Here is a 21,594-nt window from a genome sequence, read left to right as displayed (position 1 = left end):
CCACCTTTTCTTTGTCAGAGACAGGAAGGCAGGCAGAAAGTGAGGTTGCATTATTACACCTGATAGGAAGGACTCATTTTTCTAATACCTGTTAATCTCAATATGAAAAGGTTATTCACCTGCATTAAAATGTTGGGGGGTTTTATGGGCACAGGATGACAAAGAAAAGTTACTGTCATGGATTGGTAACTTAAATCTTCCTTCCCAAGGTTCTCTCATACAAGTAAGAGCAAAAATACACTCTATCACTGTGATTATGGACAGCAAGAGGGAGAATAAGATCCTTCAGTTTTTGGCTTTTTAATGACACTATTGCAAACAGCTTTGTCTCTTAGTGCTGCATTTAAATGTTGCTTTCCTGAGATGCAGACACTTAATGCACTATGAAATACACTGGGCTGATCAGTGCAGTTGGATTTGGCAGTCTGCTTACAGCATGGACATTTGGATTCAGTCTGATAATCTCAGCAGGAAGGTGTCACATATCCCTTTCACTAACCCAGTTCTTCTATCTTGCCTTCTACAGAAAGCAGCTCACTGGTGATCTTTGGGAAACAAGGGGATCATGCAGCACATGAGAGCACCCCACACCTCTAAACAGACGTGGACAGGCTTGGTGTCTAAATTAGTTTGGGCTTTTTATTGTGTGCGTGGGTTATTTTGGAGTTGGGCTTATTTTGTTGTTTGGAGTTTTTTTTCTTGCTGTTGCTGTTGTTTATTTGTTTTACATTTTTAATGTGAAAAGAAACTTGAAGTGGAAAGATTACTGAAGATGTCTGGAAAAACATCCATATAAATAATAATACTTATGCCAAAGACTAATAGAATTACACTTTTAATCAATGACCAGTTTATTCAACACTTACCTCTTTTGGAGAAGCTTTGCTTCTTTTCCCCAAACTAATCTCAGGAAACTTCTGATCTACTTGAGAGATAAAAATTGCTTTGCCAGCACTGTCTACCCCAACCAGGTAAAAGAACAGGAGCCCACTTCAAACAGCCAGATTTTTTAAAAGGATGGAGAAGAGGAGGAGCTAGACTGGCTTATTCCACTCTCCAAAGGTAAATGTAATCAGATGAGGGTCATAACCCTACGAAGCTAAAGGAAGAGATTTGCAGGTACCTCATTAATTGTGTGTCACTTACCCATGAAGAAAAATGCCTGTTAATCCTATTGACTGGAAATTATTAATGGAAAGAAGAAAGCAGCTTCTGGAAATTTAATAAGTGCAACAATGAACTAAATGGAAAAGTACGCAATAGCTCTTCTGAAACCTATTACATGAATAGCTCAAGTAATTATAATGCAGTCATTTCAGACCCACGAGAAACTTAAGGGACCACAGCTTCTTCATGGCTCACCCATCAGACAAGCAAGCATGAAATCAGTGTTCAGCAGGTGTCAAAAGAAATGAACTCTGAAAACATTTTCAGCATCATAAAAACTGACACTGTTTGCTATCTAATGCAAACGCAAGGTCAAAGATGTTTCCTGCTTAGTTAATGAGACTGCCCTCCTGTTTAAGCACTGGGGGCAGAAAGAGCTGCTGTGAATTTGAAAACATTCTGCGTGACAACCGTTTCCCTTTAAACGCGCAAGACCAACCAGCCCAGACCTACAGCATCGCATCAAACGCCCTTCCACGCGCATCTGAACGTGCATTTGCGCTCCACATGTGCCAGGCTGGTTATCTCCTGGGAGCAGTAGGTGGGCACTCAGCCAGTTGCGTGCAGCGAGGGTGTGTACGTGGCTGCCTTACCTGCTCCTTTCTGACGGGCGTGCTGTGCGCTGCCACGGCCGAGAACTGCTCGAGTGCGGTCTGCTGCTCCTCACTCGGCTGCTGCGGCGGCTGCTGAGGCTGCTGTGGCTGCTGCTCCTGAGGCTGGGTCTCTGCCGCCCCTTCCTGAGCAGGGCTCTCCTCCTGATCCTGCTCTTTATCCTTGGACTCGGAGTCTGATCCCGATTCTGTAGTCATGGTTGGTTATTCTGCAAGACAGGGTGAGCAGTACTGAGTACAATCTCATGGACGTGAAAGATCTAATGGTTTTATTCTCAATATCCTCAGCCTTTAAAACTTAAGCTCCTATCACACTGGCCCAATCAGGATCCCTAGGAAAGCTTACCTGGTGCAAAATACCAGCTAAGTGTATTGCATCCATACTCTAGAGAAAAATATGTTGCTAAAAAATCTTATTCTACATAGTAATACACAGACATCATAGGGTTTTTGTGCCAGTTAAATAGAGAATACATAGTTCATAATTCACAGAAATAGAGGAACACATTGGGCCTTAAATCTAACAAAATCCAGTGGAGTTTGGGTTTCTAAACCATGTGGAAACTTGAAAAATTAAATATTTTGTCCTTTACATTGAAAACAACAGGACAAGCTCGTCAACATCTGTACCCCCTTTTAGAAATGTACTCAAGTACTTTTGATGCTTCCAACCATATTAATGGTTGAACTAGATGATCTTAGAGGTCTTTTCCAACCTAAACGATTTTATGATTCTATACGTACTAGAAACATCTGAAATGGGTCCACCAACAACAGTGCAAACATACATTTGCCCTTAAACCCAATTCTGTCCTCCCCACTTGAGTTCATCTACATTTCTGTCATTTCTCTCTAAGTGCTAGACCATCTAAAAGTAAACATAGACTTCCATTAAGTCATTCTAAATGCTAGATTTCAAATAAAGGGAATACAACTTTCACTGAATGTGAAAAGTCTATGTTTGTACTTTGTCCAGTACTAAATCAAAATGAAAATATTAGCAACACTAATTCAAAATTTTAGCTACTTTAATTAAATAGTTTTTTTGCATATATATGGCTGGCACCCAATTCTCAAATATTCACAAACTCAAACTTTAAAAAAAATGCTGTGATTTTTTATCAAAACAAGGATTTGAAAAAGCAGACTGTGTCAGTTCAGCAAAGGGAGTGTGCTTTGATGTTTGTTATTCATATGCTCTCACACCTCACAAACTTATCCTTGAATAGTTTTCTACTAAGCAACTTGAAGGCAAACCAGTCTGCTGCTATCTATTTCTGTTAGTCATCAGGACATGATTTCTTTAACCTGGTAGCCATGGCTACTGTGCAATTACAGGTGATTCCACAAAACATACATCTGCTAATTTACCTGCTAGAAAGTCACTGTGAACTCCTAGCATACACTACAATGCTTACTAGTAGAAGAAAGTTTATTATAGAACATAATGGAAGTACAAACGTTTCTCTTTTTCTTCATTTAAATGTTTGATAAGCTAAATTGGTTGGCAGAAAATGTTATAAATGAGGCCAATTACTATTTGCCAACCCACTTGTGTATTCTGCACTTTCAAGGCTAAGCTCTCCAGTGAATACATGTCTCTGCAGAGCAGAGCAAGTCACAGCATCCAGCCTGTGCTCAGCTCCTGCACTGTGTGTGAGCAGGGGGGTGCCTGCTCCCACCCCTGCCAGCTAAAACAGCACAAGAGAGAAGCAGAACTAGAAAGCACACAAGGCAGATTTATGCTTCAGGCCACATTTTCAAGGTACTAACATGTGACACACGTGTTTAGAAACACATCATAAATTTCCACACTCATACGGGCACAACTGTATAAAAAACCACTTTTTGAAATGTGTTATTTAACAAATTGTCCTTAGCATCTACAAAAAGCAATTATTAACATGGGTCTTAAAATGTGTCAGTGAGAAAGGTGTTCATTTAATCAAACTCCAGCTGACCATATCTGAGATGGTCACTTTAAATGCAGAGCAGAAAAACAGACGTTTCGGAGAGGGATTCATCTGACCTATTTTAAATTCCTGCTTTAAGCTGTGATAAATCACATACTAGAGCGACTTCAATTTGCTATGAAGGAAGCCTAAACAAGTTCCTCCGATGCAGATCACTCAAACCCATCCTCCATATTCAATTCTCCTAAGCCATTCTTTTTTGTATGCTTTAAACATTAAATTGAACAACAGTGTTAATCTCTGAGAGTTTTTCTTTACCCATCTGTCAAATCAACATGGAATAAAGTATTTTTCATCTGACACTCATTATATATGCCTTGCTTTAAAAGCACCCAGGTCTCCACAAATGTCTCAAGTTTGCCGCGGCCCACCCCACCCTCTTTTGTACAAGTGCTTGAGGACATGAAATGCAAATTAATCACACAACTATTGCAGTAAACTCAAACTATGTGTTCAGTTTTCTTCTCCATAAATCATGAATTAGGAAGTTACCAAAACCTAACTTAGAGCTACAAGAATCATTGCTCAAACGATATGAAAGAGCGCCTATGACCAATAGAAAGAGTAAGCACAAAATAAGTTGTAATACTTTTTCCCTCCTCTTGATATTACTTAGAGCAGTGCAAATAAACAGCAACCATCCTACTTGATATATGATACATACTTCTCTTTAGAAAGAGGTATTACTCTCTATAGGATCAGACTGCCAGCCAATACTAACCAAAAGTCTGACTTTCAGCTGCCACCACCACGCCTCTGAAAGCTCATTTTTGCACCTGTGTAGCTTCTTGCCTAATGAACATTTGTATCCAGCCTGTTTGCAAGCATGGAAACAGACATTTAAAATAACCCCATAAACCAAAACTCCACGTGGGATGAGATGTAAACAAGTTTTACTGTTCCTACCAGTTATAATTTTGAATCTCAGGGAACAACAAATGAGGTTCTTATATCCTTCTGGGACATTCCTGCATGAAGCATAGCCTTACAATAGTGAGTTACTCTCTAGGAGTCACTGGTTTTCTCTCCAGTTCCATGAGTTCTTGCTGGCTTTAAGAGTGCTTTATTAGAAAACTTTGTGCACTTTATCAAATCTTTCAGAGTAAGAGATTTCCTGGATCCAATATTACTATCATTAGTCAGACAGCAGATGGATTTAATTAACCCAGGGCTGCCCATTTCCAAATGTCTTTATTTCCCCATGCATGCAGCACGTTTAATAACAAATACTGAGAACAAAATACTGTTCTTCCCACACTGTTCTCTTACAGGTGTAAATAGAAGCAAAGCAAACACATTGCAAATCCCATTTCTTACAAACTCCTCAGATGAGAGTATTGTTATGATTTATCTCCTTCCATCTAGTGCGGGTTGGAAATACTAAATTACGAGGCAGGAAACAACATTCCTCTCTCAGTGCAAACCAATAAGTTGTTTTGCCTTCCTCAGCAAACAGCTGCTTATCCACATGAACTCTGACAGCATTTCATTTGTTATAAGTAGCACAACAATCTTCCTAGGAAGAGGTAATTTCACTTATTGAAAGAAATAACAGTAATCTTAAGAAATTTACCAACATAAATATTACTCTGCCTTTGTTTGTATGCAGCAAACCTGACAGAATAGCTGGTAGTGCGTAAACCTTTATCAAGCACCCAGCTGACTGGGAATTTCTTTTTCTTATTTGATTATTTACTATAACTGGCTATGTACCAAAACCATGACTTCCAATGTGAATTTCAGCACAGGAAGAAAGAAAACACTCAAGTTCCTTAAACTTTTTCTGTTGCCAGCACAGCCTCTGTATCAAATTCCCCTTTCCAGCAAACAGAAAACAAGGCAGTGAAGAGAAATTGGGAGCACTACCTTATACAAATGAGGTAATACTATGCAAGCCAGATGTGCTCTTGGATAGCTACACTTTGGCTTACAACCCAGTATTCAAAGATTCCAAAAGATTAGCTGAGTCCAAACTTAACACAGATGCTGCTATAACGAGATAGTCCAAGGCAAAAGTACTTTTGGCTGCAGAATGAAAATAAGAATGAAAATTAGGTCTTTTGATTAAAGGGAGGGGCAGGGGGGAGAGCCCAAAACTAGCTTATTTTAATTGACTACTAAAATTAGAAGCTAAAATTGCATGTACTGTCAGCAGTGCAAAATAAAAATATCAGTAAAATATTAAAATGTCAGTGTTTTAGTGCTGCTGACAACAGGTAAGAGAATATAGATAATAATAGACTATCAAAGTATTAAAACACGACTTCAAAAAATCAACATAGCATTCTATAATGATTTTATATATACACAAACTTCACACTACACAAAGACATTACATAAGGATTACAAAACCTGCAAACCACTTATGCAAAATCCCTACATCCTAAAACCTGACACAACACCTAGGTCTTCTTTCCTTCAGCTACCAGCCTACTGCAGCTTGAGAGATTCCCATTTCCATTACCAATTACTCACTACAGACTTAGACAATGTATTTTTTCCATAAGGGAACCAAAACCATGTTGTCCTCTGTGTCACCTGGTCCCCTGCAGCAAGTGACAGCCCCAATCTACTGTATAAATTCATACATTCAAAAACTTGACACTCTACCTATCGTTTTCAGAGCACAGACTTTCTGTGCTGCATCCACAGAGCAACAAAATTCACAGCTAATTGACAGCAGAGCCCACAGTTTAATTAATGCTGCAGTCATTAATGAACGTTTATTTATATATAAATACATGCTAGTGAAAATATCGGCTATATTAAGCAAACAGAAGTCACATTAGACAAGAAATTGCAAATTGATTCCGAATAAATTGTGATGTAATGAGAAAACAAAATCGAACCAAGTATAATTAAATGAACTATACATAGCCACTAACTATTTCCTGTAATGCACGGATTAATGATTTACATTTAAATGCTTCTTTGATCTGATTAATTCTCTTTGTAGAAAGTTCTCCTTTAATTACAGTAATTCTTGAAGATTGTTATAAATCTTTGCAAAGGTCCAAATTTGGAAATTATGTAACAAAATAATGATTCCATACTTCAAAAATAATTTTCTGCATAATGAGAGACATATTTATCCAATAACGATGAGATGCTGATGAGAAGAGCATATGGAGAACAATACTGCTGCAATGAGCAGTGACAGAAATGCCAATATATGTTTCAAGAAAAGAATACACGCCAGAACGCCGACTTCTAAGCTTGAAATATAAACTGTTTTCATCAAACTGCCTGAACCTCAGCTCAATTCATTCCAGTTTTCCAGTTGGGTTCCCTTTTAGGAAAACAATCATTTTCTGTTGATCCTCTTTAATGTGGATGAGTTTCACCCTCACAAGCAGGAGGCACCCAAGCCACAAACGCCTGGCACAGGGTCGCCAAGAGTTAAAACCATCTCTTTCTTGATCCATCACCAGTGCCAGCAGCCTTGCAGAACAGGAAGCCTCACAGAAGAGGCACTTCCCTGGCCTTACAGTTACTTCAGTGGACATCAACCAGCCAAAGCGAATGCAGATGTGTCCTGAATGGACATGGGTGGGAACAACCCCAAAAAGGGCACTGGATGCCCCCTCCCAACCTCATGCTCTGGTCACCTTTCTCATGCCGGCACCAGCGTGACTTTGGGAGCCTGGTGGTTCAGCTGGGAGGGCTGGACCTCCCCAGGATGGGGAGGGGGAAGCAACAGCCCTCCTTTGGGCACTGCTGGGTACCCCATCTGTCTGACACAGCTGTGGGGCTCCAGCCCAGAAAGAGCAAACCTTATGCTTCAGTGCACAAACACACCGGCTGGGAGTTCACTACTGCGCCTTAAATGTACATACATAAGCAAAAAATTCATTTGAGTCAGCACATTAAAAAAAAAGCATGAAAATAAAGTAAAAAAGGTAATAAGAAAAGCGACAAGAGGAAAAAAACCAATGGAGAAAGGTGCTAAGCATCTGGATGAGCTGCCATTGTGCCAGCAGAGAGTGCTCTGGGCTAAATGACTTAACAGATTTGGTGGCAAAGGACAGAGGCCCAAGCACAGATGGAGGAGGAAGACTGCAGGGAGGGCAGGGAGGTGCTAATCAGCAATAATAAAACTGGTTAGAGATGTTGCAAGATATAGCATGACTTAAAATATTTGTTTGGCCTTCGAGGAAGGCGCACGATACGGATTTCTTTAAAGTTTCTTGATGAAGATGAAAGGAAAACCAGATGCAACATCTAAGGAAGTAGTAATATTATCTGGAGGAGATGGAGAAGGCACCTTAAAACCACCAGACACACCTTTCAAAGGGGACAGAAAGGGAACTGCAGACACAAGCTACCTGTCAGGACCCAAAACTCCTTGCTCCCAGGCACACATGCACCCCTTGGCAGCACCATCAAAAAATGAGAACACAGCCAAGTGTTTCTGGAGAAACTTCACCTAGAAAGCCTGAGGACAGAAACTGTCAGAAGCTTTGAAAGGACCTGGGAAGGGGAGGAATGTATCAAAAAGGGATAGTACACCAAAGCAGAACCAGAAACACATGACTCAGGGATGAACATAAAAGAGAAATGAAGACTAGGATGCCAAGTGACTTAGAATTAACCAAGAGATGTGGCAAACAATAAGAAGAGAGTCTCTATAAATACATGAGAAGGAAAACCAGGCCTGTTACAAAACATGAGAAAGGCTGAATTCTCCAGTGCCTCATTTCACAGCAGCTAGCTGGGACCAGATAATGAGGGCATATTTCACTTGACACACAGGATGTGCAAGTTCAGGTTGGATGGAGTAAGGGAAGAACAGAGCAAACACATCAGTCAGCCAAGTGGTTTCAAGACAGCAGGAGCACTGAAAAGGTTCCTACAGTGCTTGGGGAACCACCATCAATCATCTTTAAACCATTAACCACTGCTATGCAGATGCCAGAGAGGCCAGGTAAGGTCTAAAAGAAATAAAAAGACCAAACACAGCACCCAGCCTTACAAAGGAAAAGTGGGAGCAGAAAAGCCAGAATACTACTAATATCAAAGTTACTTGAGCACACTGCAAAAGGATTTCTAACCCTGTAAAAATAATGAGATTAGGAACAAAACACAACAAATGGCCAACACTAATGTATCAAAAAGTCATGTCAAACTAGAGTAATGCCTCTCTCACTCTCTCTGACAGGGCATCTGTCCCAGCTGATAAAAAGGAAGTAGAGTAGTACAGATGACAGAGCCTATCTTTAGAAAGGCTTTTAAAACAGCCCCACATGACTTTTTCATGAGTGAACTACAGAAATAGCTCACTTTATCACAAAAGAAAAAGGAAGGGCGGCGGGCGGAAAGGTGTACCAGTGATTGGAAGAACCCAAACCCTTGACTACCTAGCCCACAAAGTTATCAGCACCATGATGACAACCTGCAAAAACTTATTGATTTCAGGAATCACAGCTATTTAGGGATCAGTGGAAGATGGGCGAGTGTCTGATTTGTGCTCAGTATCATAATAATCACGTTGGGATATACCACTGGCATCCTCTCCTGACTTAAAGAAGAGCAAAGGAGTCTGAAAGAAAACCATATATGTGCTGAATCTGACTGCATTCCTGTAAGGGTAATGGCAGCAGCAGTGGGGACCTCAGAAGTGAAAAGTGGTGAGGAAGATGTGGCTTAGGCAGCAGGAATGAAGCAGCATGAGAGTCTGATGAATTTCTGTGGGACATAATGCTGGAGGTGTTCTGCTCTCTGCAGCACCAGGGAGAGGTATACAGTATATTATATTTAAGATTGGGATTCATATTTTTTTGAAAAATATGCACTGAAGAGTGTCAAGAAGGGAGTAGGAAGAACAATAGCAGCTTTAGAAAATGTGACCAGTGGAAAAACATTTAAGGAGCTGGATTTGTTTACTCTGGAAAAGGGAATAGAAAGAGGGCCTGATAAGAGCCTTGCAATACATTCAAGCTTCTTGCAGACAGAAAGTAATCAAGCATTTGCTAACAGTGGAGCAAGAGCTTGATTGGCATCAAGTGGGATTTAGAGTAGACAGCATATCAACTGTAATGACAGTCAAGAAGAGGTTATCTATAGCTGTGTGGAGTCATCATGGGACACTTAGATACTGATAAAAAATCAACAAAATTCTCTGTTTGCAACTTTGTAAAGCATAAGATATTAAGATTTCTTCTCTTTTGCTACCCCTTCCACTTTGGTTGACAACCCTAAATTCACAAAATGCCTAAATGGTAACAACCTAAATTCACTTCTGTTTCAGAGCACCTGGATGCACAGGGTAACATTTTTGTCTCCTATTTACCTTTAATTTCTATGAATCAATGAAATTACCTGGGTCTGTTTTTCTCTCTGAATGGGGGACTTCACACAGCAATAAAGCCCAGGATCACTGCCATTTCTGCTGCCCCACTTGCACACAAGGTTTATGAAGAATCTGACTGACCAGGTTCCCTGAAAACAACAGATCACCTTTTGGAGGTCATAACACCTAGAGCACCCCAAGGCTACCCTAATTTCTGAACAGGAGAAGAAAAATCAGGCCATCATAACATGTTTTGGATCACTTTTTCCTGTCCTGATGATCCAATTAGTTTTCCCCAGGGGCAAACATCTATTTACCAGCAGAAGAAGGGAACTGCATTTTCCCACTAATTTCTCTGTCCAGGTCTCCAGGCATGGGGTTCAGTTGCTGCTGCACCCTTCCCTGCATCCAGAGTGAGGGGTGGCTCTGCCTCCCTCATCCCCACTGCCAGGATTGATCCACCAGCACCAAAAGCAGCGCTGATTATAATTACAGCCACTGCCCACCACTCAAGCCAGTTCCTGCAGATGGCTCCTGCCTGGAAGATCTCACATACACAAACTGGCAAAGCACACACCTCTCTGAGAGTGCTGGGTGTAACTATAGAAATGCACAATTTAACCCAAACCTGACACTTGTTTTATTCATTAAAAAAACTCAAAAGTGAAAGCAGAACTCCTCAGAAACACAATGAACTGCTGCTTATAACAGACTTCACCAAAATGTCTGCTCCCAAAAAAGCTTTAATCCACTCAAATACTGCATTGCAGGAAGGTAAAGGGAACCAGAAATAATACACAAATAACTTAGTAAGTCTGTATAGTGAGAAACAACAGGGAATTACAGGAAGGAGGCAGATGTGAGGAGGAGGAGAAGGAAATGAAGAAAGCCATAATGGAGAATACAGCAACATCCCACAGATGTTGATCATGAGAGAATTGCATAGAAACACAACCAACTTCACCTCTCATTTCCACATTTCACAGAAAAATCTTGGCCAAAAAAAACCAACCCACAGCAAAACTGGTTGTAGTTTGATTACAACCAATTGATAAATACTTCATTCAGAAACTAAAAAGGCAAGAAACAGCCCTCGATGGCACAGGCTGATTTTCTGCAAACAAGTGACTTTGATTACTTGGGTTACATTTACATGAGGTTTTGACCTTTCTAAATTGCTCTGGTGCCAAATGTTCACATGGGGCTCCCTGTGCAGCATTCACTATTTCAAAGTTGTATTTAATGTCACAGAAGCTGAGTGTGCTTCAGGCATCACATCATTAAAGTTCATATTCTCTTATATTGAGCAGAAAATAAAACCAATTCAAACTTAAAAAAAAAAAAAAAGTTGCAGGGGGTTGCTGACACATGGCAGGTGTGCTACATTATCACACTACCCTCAGGCCAAAATACTGTAACACCTGTGAACAATATTTTTTGTTTCACGCAGTACCTAAATAGACTGTGCTCCAGTGCTCCCAAGCCGGTGACCTGCCTAACCTCACAGAAACAAGAGAATCAGACAGACAAGGTACAAATCACAGCATCAAGCCCATCTCCTCCAAGGGCTTCTGACTCCCTCTGACCAGACATTTATCATTCCAGCTCAGGGGATGGAAGAGCCTATGCAGTAAAAGAAAAATTTGAACTGTGATTTTAAAATAGCATCTCAACTTTTCTGACTTACCTTATTAATTAGAATCCAGCAATTAAACCACTTGTTTTTTGCTTTATTTTACTGAATAGTGCTTGAAAAAGTCACAAAGGACTGCTCACTGACAAATTAAACCCTCCCTAGATTATTACTTCCAAAGGCAATGTAGCAGCATAAATTTTTTCTTTGGGTTTGCTTGGATTTCTTTTCAGTGACTGGATACTTTTCCCCCATTTTTATGGTTTGAAGGGAATTCACTTATGTTTTTGTGGCCTTCTTTCAAACCCAGGGTGGTTCAGAGATGGAAGAAAAGAAGACAGGCATTTTGCAGCCAGCGGCCTGATGTTTCAGCTGGCCACAGCCATTCCCAGTGTCCAGCACTGCTCCCTCCCAGCAAGACACAAATCAGCACTGTGGCTGTCCCAGCTCCCAGCCCTGGCACAGGCTTCACAGGCACTGCTGCCCTGCAGCATGCTCAGCTTCAGCAGGTTTTCCATAAACCTCCCCAGAGCTGAGTATTTTAAAAGCAGTTTTTAAGGGGGTCATGAATCACTTCTTCTCAGAAGCAGATGTCTGACCTGGGTCATGCAAGGCAGGATGCCTGAGCAATGGCTTCCCCCACAACAGCCCAGAGCAGTGCTTGCTCTCCATCTCTAGGAGCTCCAGGTGGATTCCTCCACGCTGGATTAAAATAATTGAGAAAACTTCAAAAATTCAGGCAGATGCCAAAGGAAGGAAGAAGTCACAGGCAGCGAAAAAAAATGCAGAGGAACCACCCTGAATTCATGCTGGGTCCTAGTTAAATAAAGGCAGCTCTGTGTGATGAGAGCCATCATGCTGAGACCTGGGGACAAAAATGCTCCTACTTCATCTTCCTCTTTTCCTTTTGTTCCTTCCTATACTAACACTAATTTTACACCCCGTGTTTCAACTTTTGAAGATGCTAAATGGGTCTGATGCAGCAAGACAACTTGATGGTGAGGCATCACAGTGGTTTTAGTTGTAATAGCTTCTGTTTTTCTGAAATGGATTATTCATTTCATATTTAGATATTAATCTCCTGGGCATTCATGTCAGTTTTGAATATAAAACACATCCTGCAATATCAAGTAAAGGACTTTCCAGTATGGAGCACTGCATCAGGAAACCACAGGCTCCCCAAACAAATTAAAATCTTGTGCACCTAAACAACCAAACCCATGGCACCAGACAGCTAGGTTTTCATACCTAAACTCTTCTGGGACCTCCACGCTCCCCAGAGCTTTAATTACCTGCTAGAGATTACAAAAATACTGCTCAATTGGCACCAGCAGCTAGCCCATGACACGTGTGCTCCAGGTTACGCTTGCACTGCAAAAACAATCTCCCAGCATCATCTGAAAATGCAGTTCCACATTTCCCTCTCCCCCACTCCCAAAACTCAAATGCACATACCAGCAATCAGCCCTAACGCCTCACAGACACCAGCTGTAAAATCATGTGTTGGATGCAAACCAGGATGTGAGGATGGTGTGGGAGCAGGGACTTCTAGGAACAAATTGGTCAGAGGAAATGCACGAACAAGAAGTACATTTATGGTGGGTCCAGGCATCTGTAGAGTGATCTCACTTAAAAACAGCCAGAAAGCAGGATTCTCTCCAGAGCCAGTCACACTTGGATTTAGATGTTTTAGAACTTTTTTAGTTACATGTTTCCAAAGCACAGGAAGCTCCTTTCACATCTCCCAATGCACACTAGTTCAGACCTGAGGGTCATTTGCACAATCAGCTCTGTAGGGAATTAAGAGCAAGCTTTCGGTGTCTTCACATAACATCCCAGTGAAGCCAAAATCTTTCACCATCTGTGCAGCTACACCATACTACAAGGATTTGCAGAGCAGCATCCAGTACAGCCTGACAAAGAAAATAGCTTTCTTTAAAGAGGCTCTAACCCTTTTTACCTATTAAACCCTGAAATGCTCCACATACAGCTCCATCGTAATTACATTATATAGTCCTGACCCAGTGTTATACTGGATTATGCTGTCTCTGAAGATGGATGTCACCAGATCTGGCAATTCCTCTGCAATGTGTATGACCTTCTTGGAGTTCAGACACATAGAAATGACAGCAGCTCAGAGAGGACAGAAGGGGTTGAGGCAATTGGGACAGACAGGTGGCCTAAAGTGTCCCCACAAGACAGCAGTCAGAAAACAAAAAATGAGGGAGGAGGGGAAAACAAGAAAGCAGAAAGTTGCAGCAATGCAGCTTAATCACAAAAAAAAAAAAAAAAAAGGAATGGACAAACTCCTGCAGCAGAAAGAAAAGCAAGAAAAGCTCTATGAAAGCTCTTTGCAGCTTTTAAATCACTAGGGTTTAAAAAAATAAGCCACATAAATCTAGGTTACTCAACAGAAATGATAACAAAAATATATATTCTGTATCAAGTTCATAATTTAAAAGGAGAAGTGAAGGTAATTAAGCTAGATGCTGCAATTCCCAAACGCTGTAATAAATGATTCTAAAATTATTTCCTTCCCCACGTACTTTTGTAAAAATATACCTTTGCTAAATGTTTGATGGTGTGTTTTTAAGACTACAAATTCTGTCCACTACAGAAGGCCACTAATTCTGTTGCTACAATCTACCTTAATTTAACGGAGAATGCTACAATTCAGAAACAAAGTGAGAGACTTTGATACGGGATCCTACGTAATGTACTGAGTTTCAAACTTGTCACATGCGCTAACGAGGTAAGTGCCCGAATCAGTGAAACAAGCCCATGAACAGTGGCTTTTGCCATCTTTCCTCCTGATATTATGCAGGAGCCTATGCAAGAGTCTCTGGCCAAGTGACAAAGGACTGCTGTGCATTGTAACTAATGATTATTTTATACCAATCCATTTCCTTCAGTACCCTTCAGGTCACAGCATGTAAAATTCATTTACATTCCACACTATATGCTAGTTTGGGTGGAAAAAATAAAAAGGTAACTGGGTAACTGTCTAACTCCTTACTGGAAAATTTGCTTAGAAAGGCATTTATAATTTCAAAGTTTAACATATCAAACAACTTTGATACCTTAGTGCACAATTCAACCTTCTCAGGAGCTAATAAACATGTAGGAAATACAGCTACTCCCTAGAGCATCATAAATGGTGTCTCAACAACCACAAGCTTCTCCTAGAGCAATGTCTGATGCTAGATTAACAAGAGAGTCACATTTCACCTCTCCTTCCCCTCTTCTGCTCCCTCTGTAGTCTTTTTTCCATGGGGACACAAAACTCCATGCCAATATTCACAGTGCCATTACATCTGAACTAAAAAATGAATGAGGTAATCCACCCCCTCCCTGGATGTCATGAGTGCTCCAGGGAAGTGGTACCCTGCAGCTGGGCTCCAGCCCGTTCTGCTCTCTGTCACCTTCACTGTATGCATGTGTTTTACTGCAGCTAGGGCCACAGACACTTTTCCCTCAAGGAATCATTGCTTTAGAGGTTTCCAAAGAAGCAAGAAATCAACTAACTCTTCCCTCAGCTCCATTAATGATCCCTACAGCAGCAGCCACCACATTTTCTTTGAAAGATACAGACATGCAGGCATAGCAAAAGTACCATCACAAAACAAGCACATCAGATGCATATTGGATCTTAATTAGGGAGCTCATCTTGCACATTAACTTCAATGCTCCCTGGTCCCCTTCCCAGTCCACCTTGTCTGAACTCTACCTGACATATATTTATGTCAACTGTTACAAAAATCCCACAACGCTGAAGTTTACATGTTCCCCATAGGCCATTTATTGCAATGGCTCCCAAGCCTTGCTGTTTGGGAAAATTTTCCCAAATGTCTGACCTAGTTCTTGAAATGTACTGAGTTCTCCTCACCCTGACAATGGTGGATGCATAGCATGGCTCTGCAGCTTGTAGACAGCTGCTGTTTGCCCCTCAGACCACTCTCTCCTCTGCCTCTTCTGGCACTCCTATTTTTAGTCCTCTCTCAGGCTCCTTTTCCCCTACTCTGTTCTCTTTGCCATCAGTTCACTTCTTTCCAGAGCAACAGCATCCAAATCCTACTTTCAGCTGAAGATCAACTGTCCTTACTGATGCTGAACTTCTTGCAAGGACAGCTTTATATCTGAGCTTTATTCTCTTCATACCTCCAGCTAGCAAAGAGTTCAATATTTTCACCGTATTATGACAATAATCAACTTAGTTTAAACCTTTGATTCATTCAAGATCCCACACTGTTTTCTCCACACTACTGCCTAAGGATCTCCATAGTGGATAAAAACTAACTTAACTTCATTTTATCCAACAAAAAGTGAGGAAAGAGACCTACTTATTAGCTAGATATTATTTGATTTTTTAAAAAATTTTATACTTACAAAGTCCCTTCACTTTTGAAGGGTACCATTCAAACAGTTAAAGCATTTATTACCATACAAGATCTAGTTTCAGTGACAGGAGTGCACATGATTTATGTTAGAACAACTGCAGCTCCCTGTGTCCAAATACATTCATGCCACAGTACTCTCATATTTATTAAAATATTAGGAAGTACCAATCGGAAAAATTTCCAATTTCACCAATAGTTTGAACTCACTGCTGACATACGCACTCCCGTTTCTTGACAGGTCTTGGGGGCATCAGAAACTTGGCCAGGCTGACCCCCAGCATGTTTGCTGTAATGGTTTCACAGGAGCTGAGAACACCTTCCAAACAAGGCAGAACTCAAAAGTTCTTGTCCACTTTCACAGGGCCATTAAGCCGACCTGAGTGGCATTCCTGGCAGTGTCACAACTCATTAATAAATTGAGACTAAGCTCACATCTGCTAGGAAAGGAAAGTCTAGTCTCCCTCATTTTATGGTCTCTAGCTGAGTCAAGCACATTAAAATATGTATTACCTCTGTCTACCTGTCACTTCGTGTAACATGCTTAGGTGAACCCATGGCTGCAAGCCAGAGCCCAAACTGTTCCAACGCAAGCAGTGCTTTTGGGGAAAAGTTATTTGCAACAGAAGTGTCAGGTTCCTCTCAGTATGCTGGCAAATGTTTGCCTCAACCCCTACAGAACCAAAAGTTAAATGGTGAGGAAAGACTGCAATTTCAGGTTAATTCTGAGCATCATAATACGCTCATGGAATGAACAACATGCTCTGCCTTAGCAATGAAAAAATGGAAAAATAAAGAGAGAAAATGAGACTGATTCCTTTAATATGTATTTTAAGAACAATTTCAATACTGGTTTCTCAGGAGGGAATAAAACCCCAGCCTACATTACACTACCAAGAAGACCTTCTCTTCCTACCTTTGGTACTGAGAGTGAATGTGCCTTGGGGACAGGAAGCCAAAAAAGAGCTGACAGGCCAATATAGGATTCTGCTTCATTCCAACCAAGTGGTAGACAATGGCTGGCATTCAGACAACTGAAAACTTGCAGAGAAGCTAGTTCAAGCTGGCTTAAGTGGATGCAAGTGTGGGTTTGGATATTTAGGAGTTCTTAAGAAGAAAAGCAGCTTGCAATATTTCAGGGTGGGGTTCTGAGACTTTCTTTTTTGTCTAATCCATTAGTAGTAAGTAAGACCAGGAACATGGCAGGGTCATGTGCGCCCAGAACTGCATCTAAGCCTCAGAATTACAGCTGCAATTAATGAGTTCTCCAAGGGGGACCTGGAGGGGCTGGGGGAGGAAGGGAGAAGAATCCACTGGAGGGAAAAAAAAAGGCCCCACCAAAACTGAAACTACCCAGAAAACCACAGCAGCCTGCAGATTGAGCAAGTTAGAGATTTCTTCTCTTGCTCACATGCAAGCACACAATCAAGGGCACAACTTCCAAACCACACACATTTGAGGTTCTTCCCTGTTTCACCCCATTTATAATCTTTTACAGTCTTGTAAAAGTGTACTGCCTTCAAATAGGCAAGGATTCTTTTTATCTCTTATTATTTCATCTGAAGTTCAGCACTTGACCTGCACTGACATAACCTTAAGTGACACAGGTTCAACTATTCAGCTTCACCATCTCTAAAGTGAGATGCATTTTATTAAGGTTTTTTCCTTTTTCCTCTTCCTCTGCTCACACTTCAGATGACAGGAAATGCCTGCTGTGAATTCTTGTCCAGCATTTTAAATAGCACATGAAGTGCTTTCTGTCCAGCGTCAGACAGCTTCCCATGAACTGTAAGCTCTCCAAGAACCAGAGGTGTAAATCCCTTTATCCCTCCTCAGTGAGTGGGAAGCAGCTGGGCCAGAGAGGGAGCCCACAACCTCAGTGTGCCACTGCACCCACCCAGCTCCCACTCAAGCCAGCAAGGACAGAAGATACCATCAGCCCCTTCACTCAACTCCAGCTGTAACCAAAACTGGCAAGCATCCAAAAGCTCCCAATTTTTTTGTGAATATTATTTTGTTATTTTTCAAGCACTCACTGTACCACCCTATACACCACAGCCATACATTCATTAAGGTAGGTCACATGCAAGTAAGTGCAGAAAGGCCGAATTATTTTTGCCACAACCTCAGTGTTATAACACCCAGAAGTCTCATAGGAGACAGTTTTGCAGCTTATTAAACTAAATACATTTCTGTGCACTGCAAGTTTTAATTGTCAAGGAAGATCATGTGCAGCTATAAATCTATGAAATGTATTATAAATAACACACATGATCAACTTAGTTCAATATTAATGGAGAAGATGATTCTTTGAGTTTACTCTTCTCCATAGGTGTCTGCAAGGTACAGCAGGTCTACTACTCTAACTGAATAGAAGGCAATTTTAAAACTCACATACATGAAGGATAAATCCAAACTTCTCTAAGAGTAGAAACACCAACAAGCCGTGATTGCACATCTGTTTCAAACACTCCTCGTAACAAAAAGGCTGGATTTTTGGTTTGGGTTTTGTGTGCTGGTTGGGGTTTTTGGTTGCCTTTGGAAGTTTCTTGGGTTTGGAGGGGTGTTTGAATTTTGGGGAGAATTTTTGTTTTTCTCAAAAGATGGCTTATGTTATAATTCTCTGTCCTCTCAGAGGATGACATCTGCTTACTGCAGAAAGCAGTTTTATGTTAGAAAGCAGACTTGTTAAGTCATGTATGCACCTAGCAAGCTTAGGTCTGGCACACATCCCTTCGAACTCCTCTTCATTCAAACAAAATTTATATAGTGAAAAACCTGTGCCACAGAAGAAAAAAAATGCTATTTAGCTATTTTCAGAACAGACTGAATGTACCTGAATGAAAAACTTAGACTGAGTACCTGGGAGAATGACAAAACAGGAAGACTGGTTCAGCCTTAAGACTGTGTTGGCTGTAACCAACCTTGCCCTTTGCAGTGTTCCTAACCTCAGCAGTAGTGCCTGACCAGTACAATGGGATTTATGGGTACCCTGAGCAGATGCAGAACTATTTCCCAATGATGTATTGCTTTCAGAAGCAAAAGGATTTGGAGTTTCCCTCAAACTGCATGTGTGGGTCTGCAACACCAGGTACAATGTGCTTACAACCACTACACTCCGTGCCATGAGTTTTCTAACTTGTTTTGGTTCACGGGTCTTTGCAGGCACAGGCAGTGTGCTGCTTGGGACAAGCGCAAAGCCAGGGCATGGGCATGTCAGGGCCTCAGCCCAAACATTTCATGGTATGGATCCCCTTTTCGCAGGCCAACTACACTCTCCTAATGAGGATATGAGTACATGCTTCTCTCCTGGTCTATATTTATCCCTGGCCCAGGTGCTGTTTTCCAACTGTGAACACAAGCTCCCCTGTGCTGGGGACTCTGAAAATGAAAGAAAGAATTTCTCCCCCCTCCACAAGTGCAAGGAGGGTAAAATGAATTCCCTCAAACTGGTGTCACATGCCAAGGCTCAAAGGCCTGGTGTTTTTGAATGTTCAAAGCCAGCATATGTTTGTCCCTACACTTATCTTCTATATGTTTTTGCCTCATTGAAGCCTACAGCAAACAGCTGTCATTAACATTCACCCCTTCTGCTACCACTTTCCTTAATCCCTAACTGACTTCCCAGCCTATAATTAAACTTTCCAGCTGCCACACTAAGAGATGGCACCAATATCCATCATTTATTTCTAAGTAGTCCTTAAAAGGCTCTTTTTCCAATTTCCAAGACCATGGACTAGAATCAAAGCCTCTTGCCCTTACAGAGCAAGATTTTTTTTTTGGCTAAAAACCTTCCATTTACTTAAAAACTGTCTCATCTTTTACCAGAGAAATTAAATGGCAAAGTAGTATTATCTTAACAATTAAACTAATGCATTTTTATAGTGCCAATAGCTGGAATGCAAAGAGCCTGAAAACTCATGCATAAACACTGCATGTGTTTACACATTTTGTATGGAAAATATACTAGAAAGAGCTCTATAACCAACAGCATTTACAAAGCTGTTTGGTTCAAGCCCAAAGCTTAAAGAGGAGCCTGAATTAAAATAATGAAAGGCCTGATATCTTACTTCAGATTGCAACAGTAAATTGGGGTTAGCACTTCAATCTTGAAAATGTGCTTTTCACATTCATGTAAGAGATTATTTGAACAGCAGAGCTAGTTGTCAACATTTCTGTCTGGTACTATTCTTGCAGTGTTCAAGAGGACTTGATATTTTATAAGAAAATTACTGGCTTCACAGTTGAAAAAGGGAGATGTCTGAAGCTAATACTGTACTTTTTGGTAATGTGACATAACAAGACCTCGAGGAAGCTGAACAAAGCAGGTGAAGGCAGTGTAGCACCCAGTGGGAACACAGTGTGGGGTTCAAAGACTCACCATCCAGAAGCCCTTCAGATCCACTACAAGAAAACCCCCACAAACGGTCACAAAATGTATTTATTTTTGTAAGCCCCAAATGTCTGGGACACCTGCTGGGCCTTTGAGCCCAAAAGGTTTCCCCAACCTAAACCTGCAGGCTGGAGAGACACGCACATCATCCTCACTACCAGAGCTCTGCAACTCTGCACGCCAAAACCCAGGAGTCTTTATCTCCAAATACTATCTGTTATAGAGCAGGGCAACATCTGCTCGACTGCTGAAGCACCATCACCGAAAACAGCAAGCAGGCTCCATTCATAGCATGATTGGCAAGTGCCAGCTGGCAATCCTGACAGCCCAGAGCCTGCAGGCTGTTGATGAAGGCTCAGGGATGTTTGGGATCAGACATGGTGTCTCCTTCACCATGTTCAGGAGTCAAAGCATGCTTTGGTTTTGCCTTTTGCCTCATGTGGCAGAGTAAAATTGAGTGCCAAGATGCAGCCTTCGTGTTGATGAAACTGCAGGTTGGTTTCACAGAGGATGGAACTGCAACCTTGCTGGAAGTTACCAGCCATTTAAACAAAGTGGGGCCCTTTCTGGAAAGGAGTGCATTGGTTTTCCATGTCATACTACTGCTTGAGATTAACAATTCAACATCAAGGTTTTAATGGATTTCCATAACTGTGCATAAATTTATCAGCTACTGTAAGGCTATTTTGGTAGGCTATCAGATTAATCATTCAGGTTTTGTCAAGTCTAAAAGCATCACTTCTCAGCAAAGAGATCATGCCAGACACGTGCAGAAATTCAAAGCCTGAACAGCTATGGCTTTGTTCCTAGCAGCAAGGCAAAAAAAGGTCAATATTTTAGGTGAAAATGGATACACTTTCAGTTCCCTCTAAACTACAGGTGAAAACTTTTCTCCCTCCTTACATTAAACATATAATTTTAGAGACGGGTTTCGAAGAGTGTGTATGACACTCTTAAGCTTCAAATACGTATGTGTTGAGAGGTTAGGAGAACATGAAAACAGTATTTCATTGAAACCCGTTTGTCATTTTTAATCACAGGATAACTCTAGAAGAGGTGTGACTGATGCAATTTAAATTTTCACCTGACAAACTGAATTATTCATCTTGGCGGCGCCTACAACAAAAGACCAAG

The 21,594-nt window shown here is 41.1% G+C and overlaps 1 protein-coding gene across 26 annotated transcripts in view; it reads right to left on the bottom strand.

Annotated features, from left to right (window-relative positions):
* EPB41L3 (erythrocyte membrane protein band 4.1 like 3) overlaps positions 1–21,594 on the bottom strand; it is a 96,649-nt gene that overhangs the window by 64,168 nt on the left and 10,887 nt on the right. For all 26 annotated transcript variants that reach the window (XM_074548852.1, XM_074548843.1, XM_074548820.1 and 23 more), the window contains exon 2: positions 1,761–1,987. In XM_074548852.1, coding sequence (XP_074404953.1) covers positions 1,761–1,976 — 216 coding nt within the window. In that variant the 5' untranslated portion in view covers positions 1,977–1,987. The remainder of the gene's footprint in view (positions 1–1,760; positions 1,988–21,594) is intronic.

This window comes from Zonotrichia albicollis, chromosome 1, assembly GCF_047830755.1.
Source record: "Zonotrichia albicollis isolate bZonAlb1 chromosome 1, bZonAlb1.hap1, whole genome shotgun sequence".
Taxonomy (NCBI): Eukaryota; Metazoa; Chordata; class Aves; order Passeriformes; family Passerellidae; genus Zonotrichia; species Zonotrichia albicollis.
This window is presented reverse-complemented; position numbering and strand designations above follow the sequence as displayed.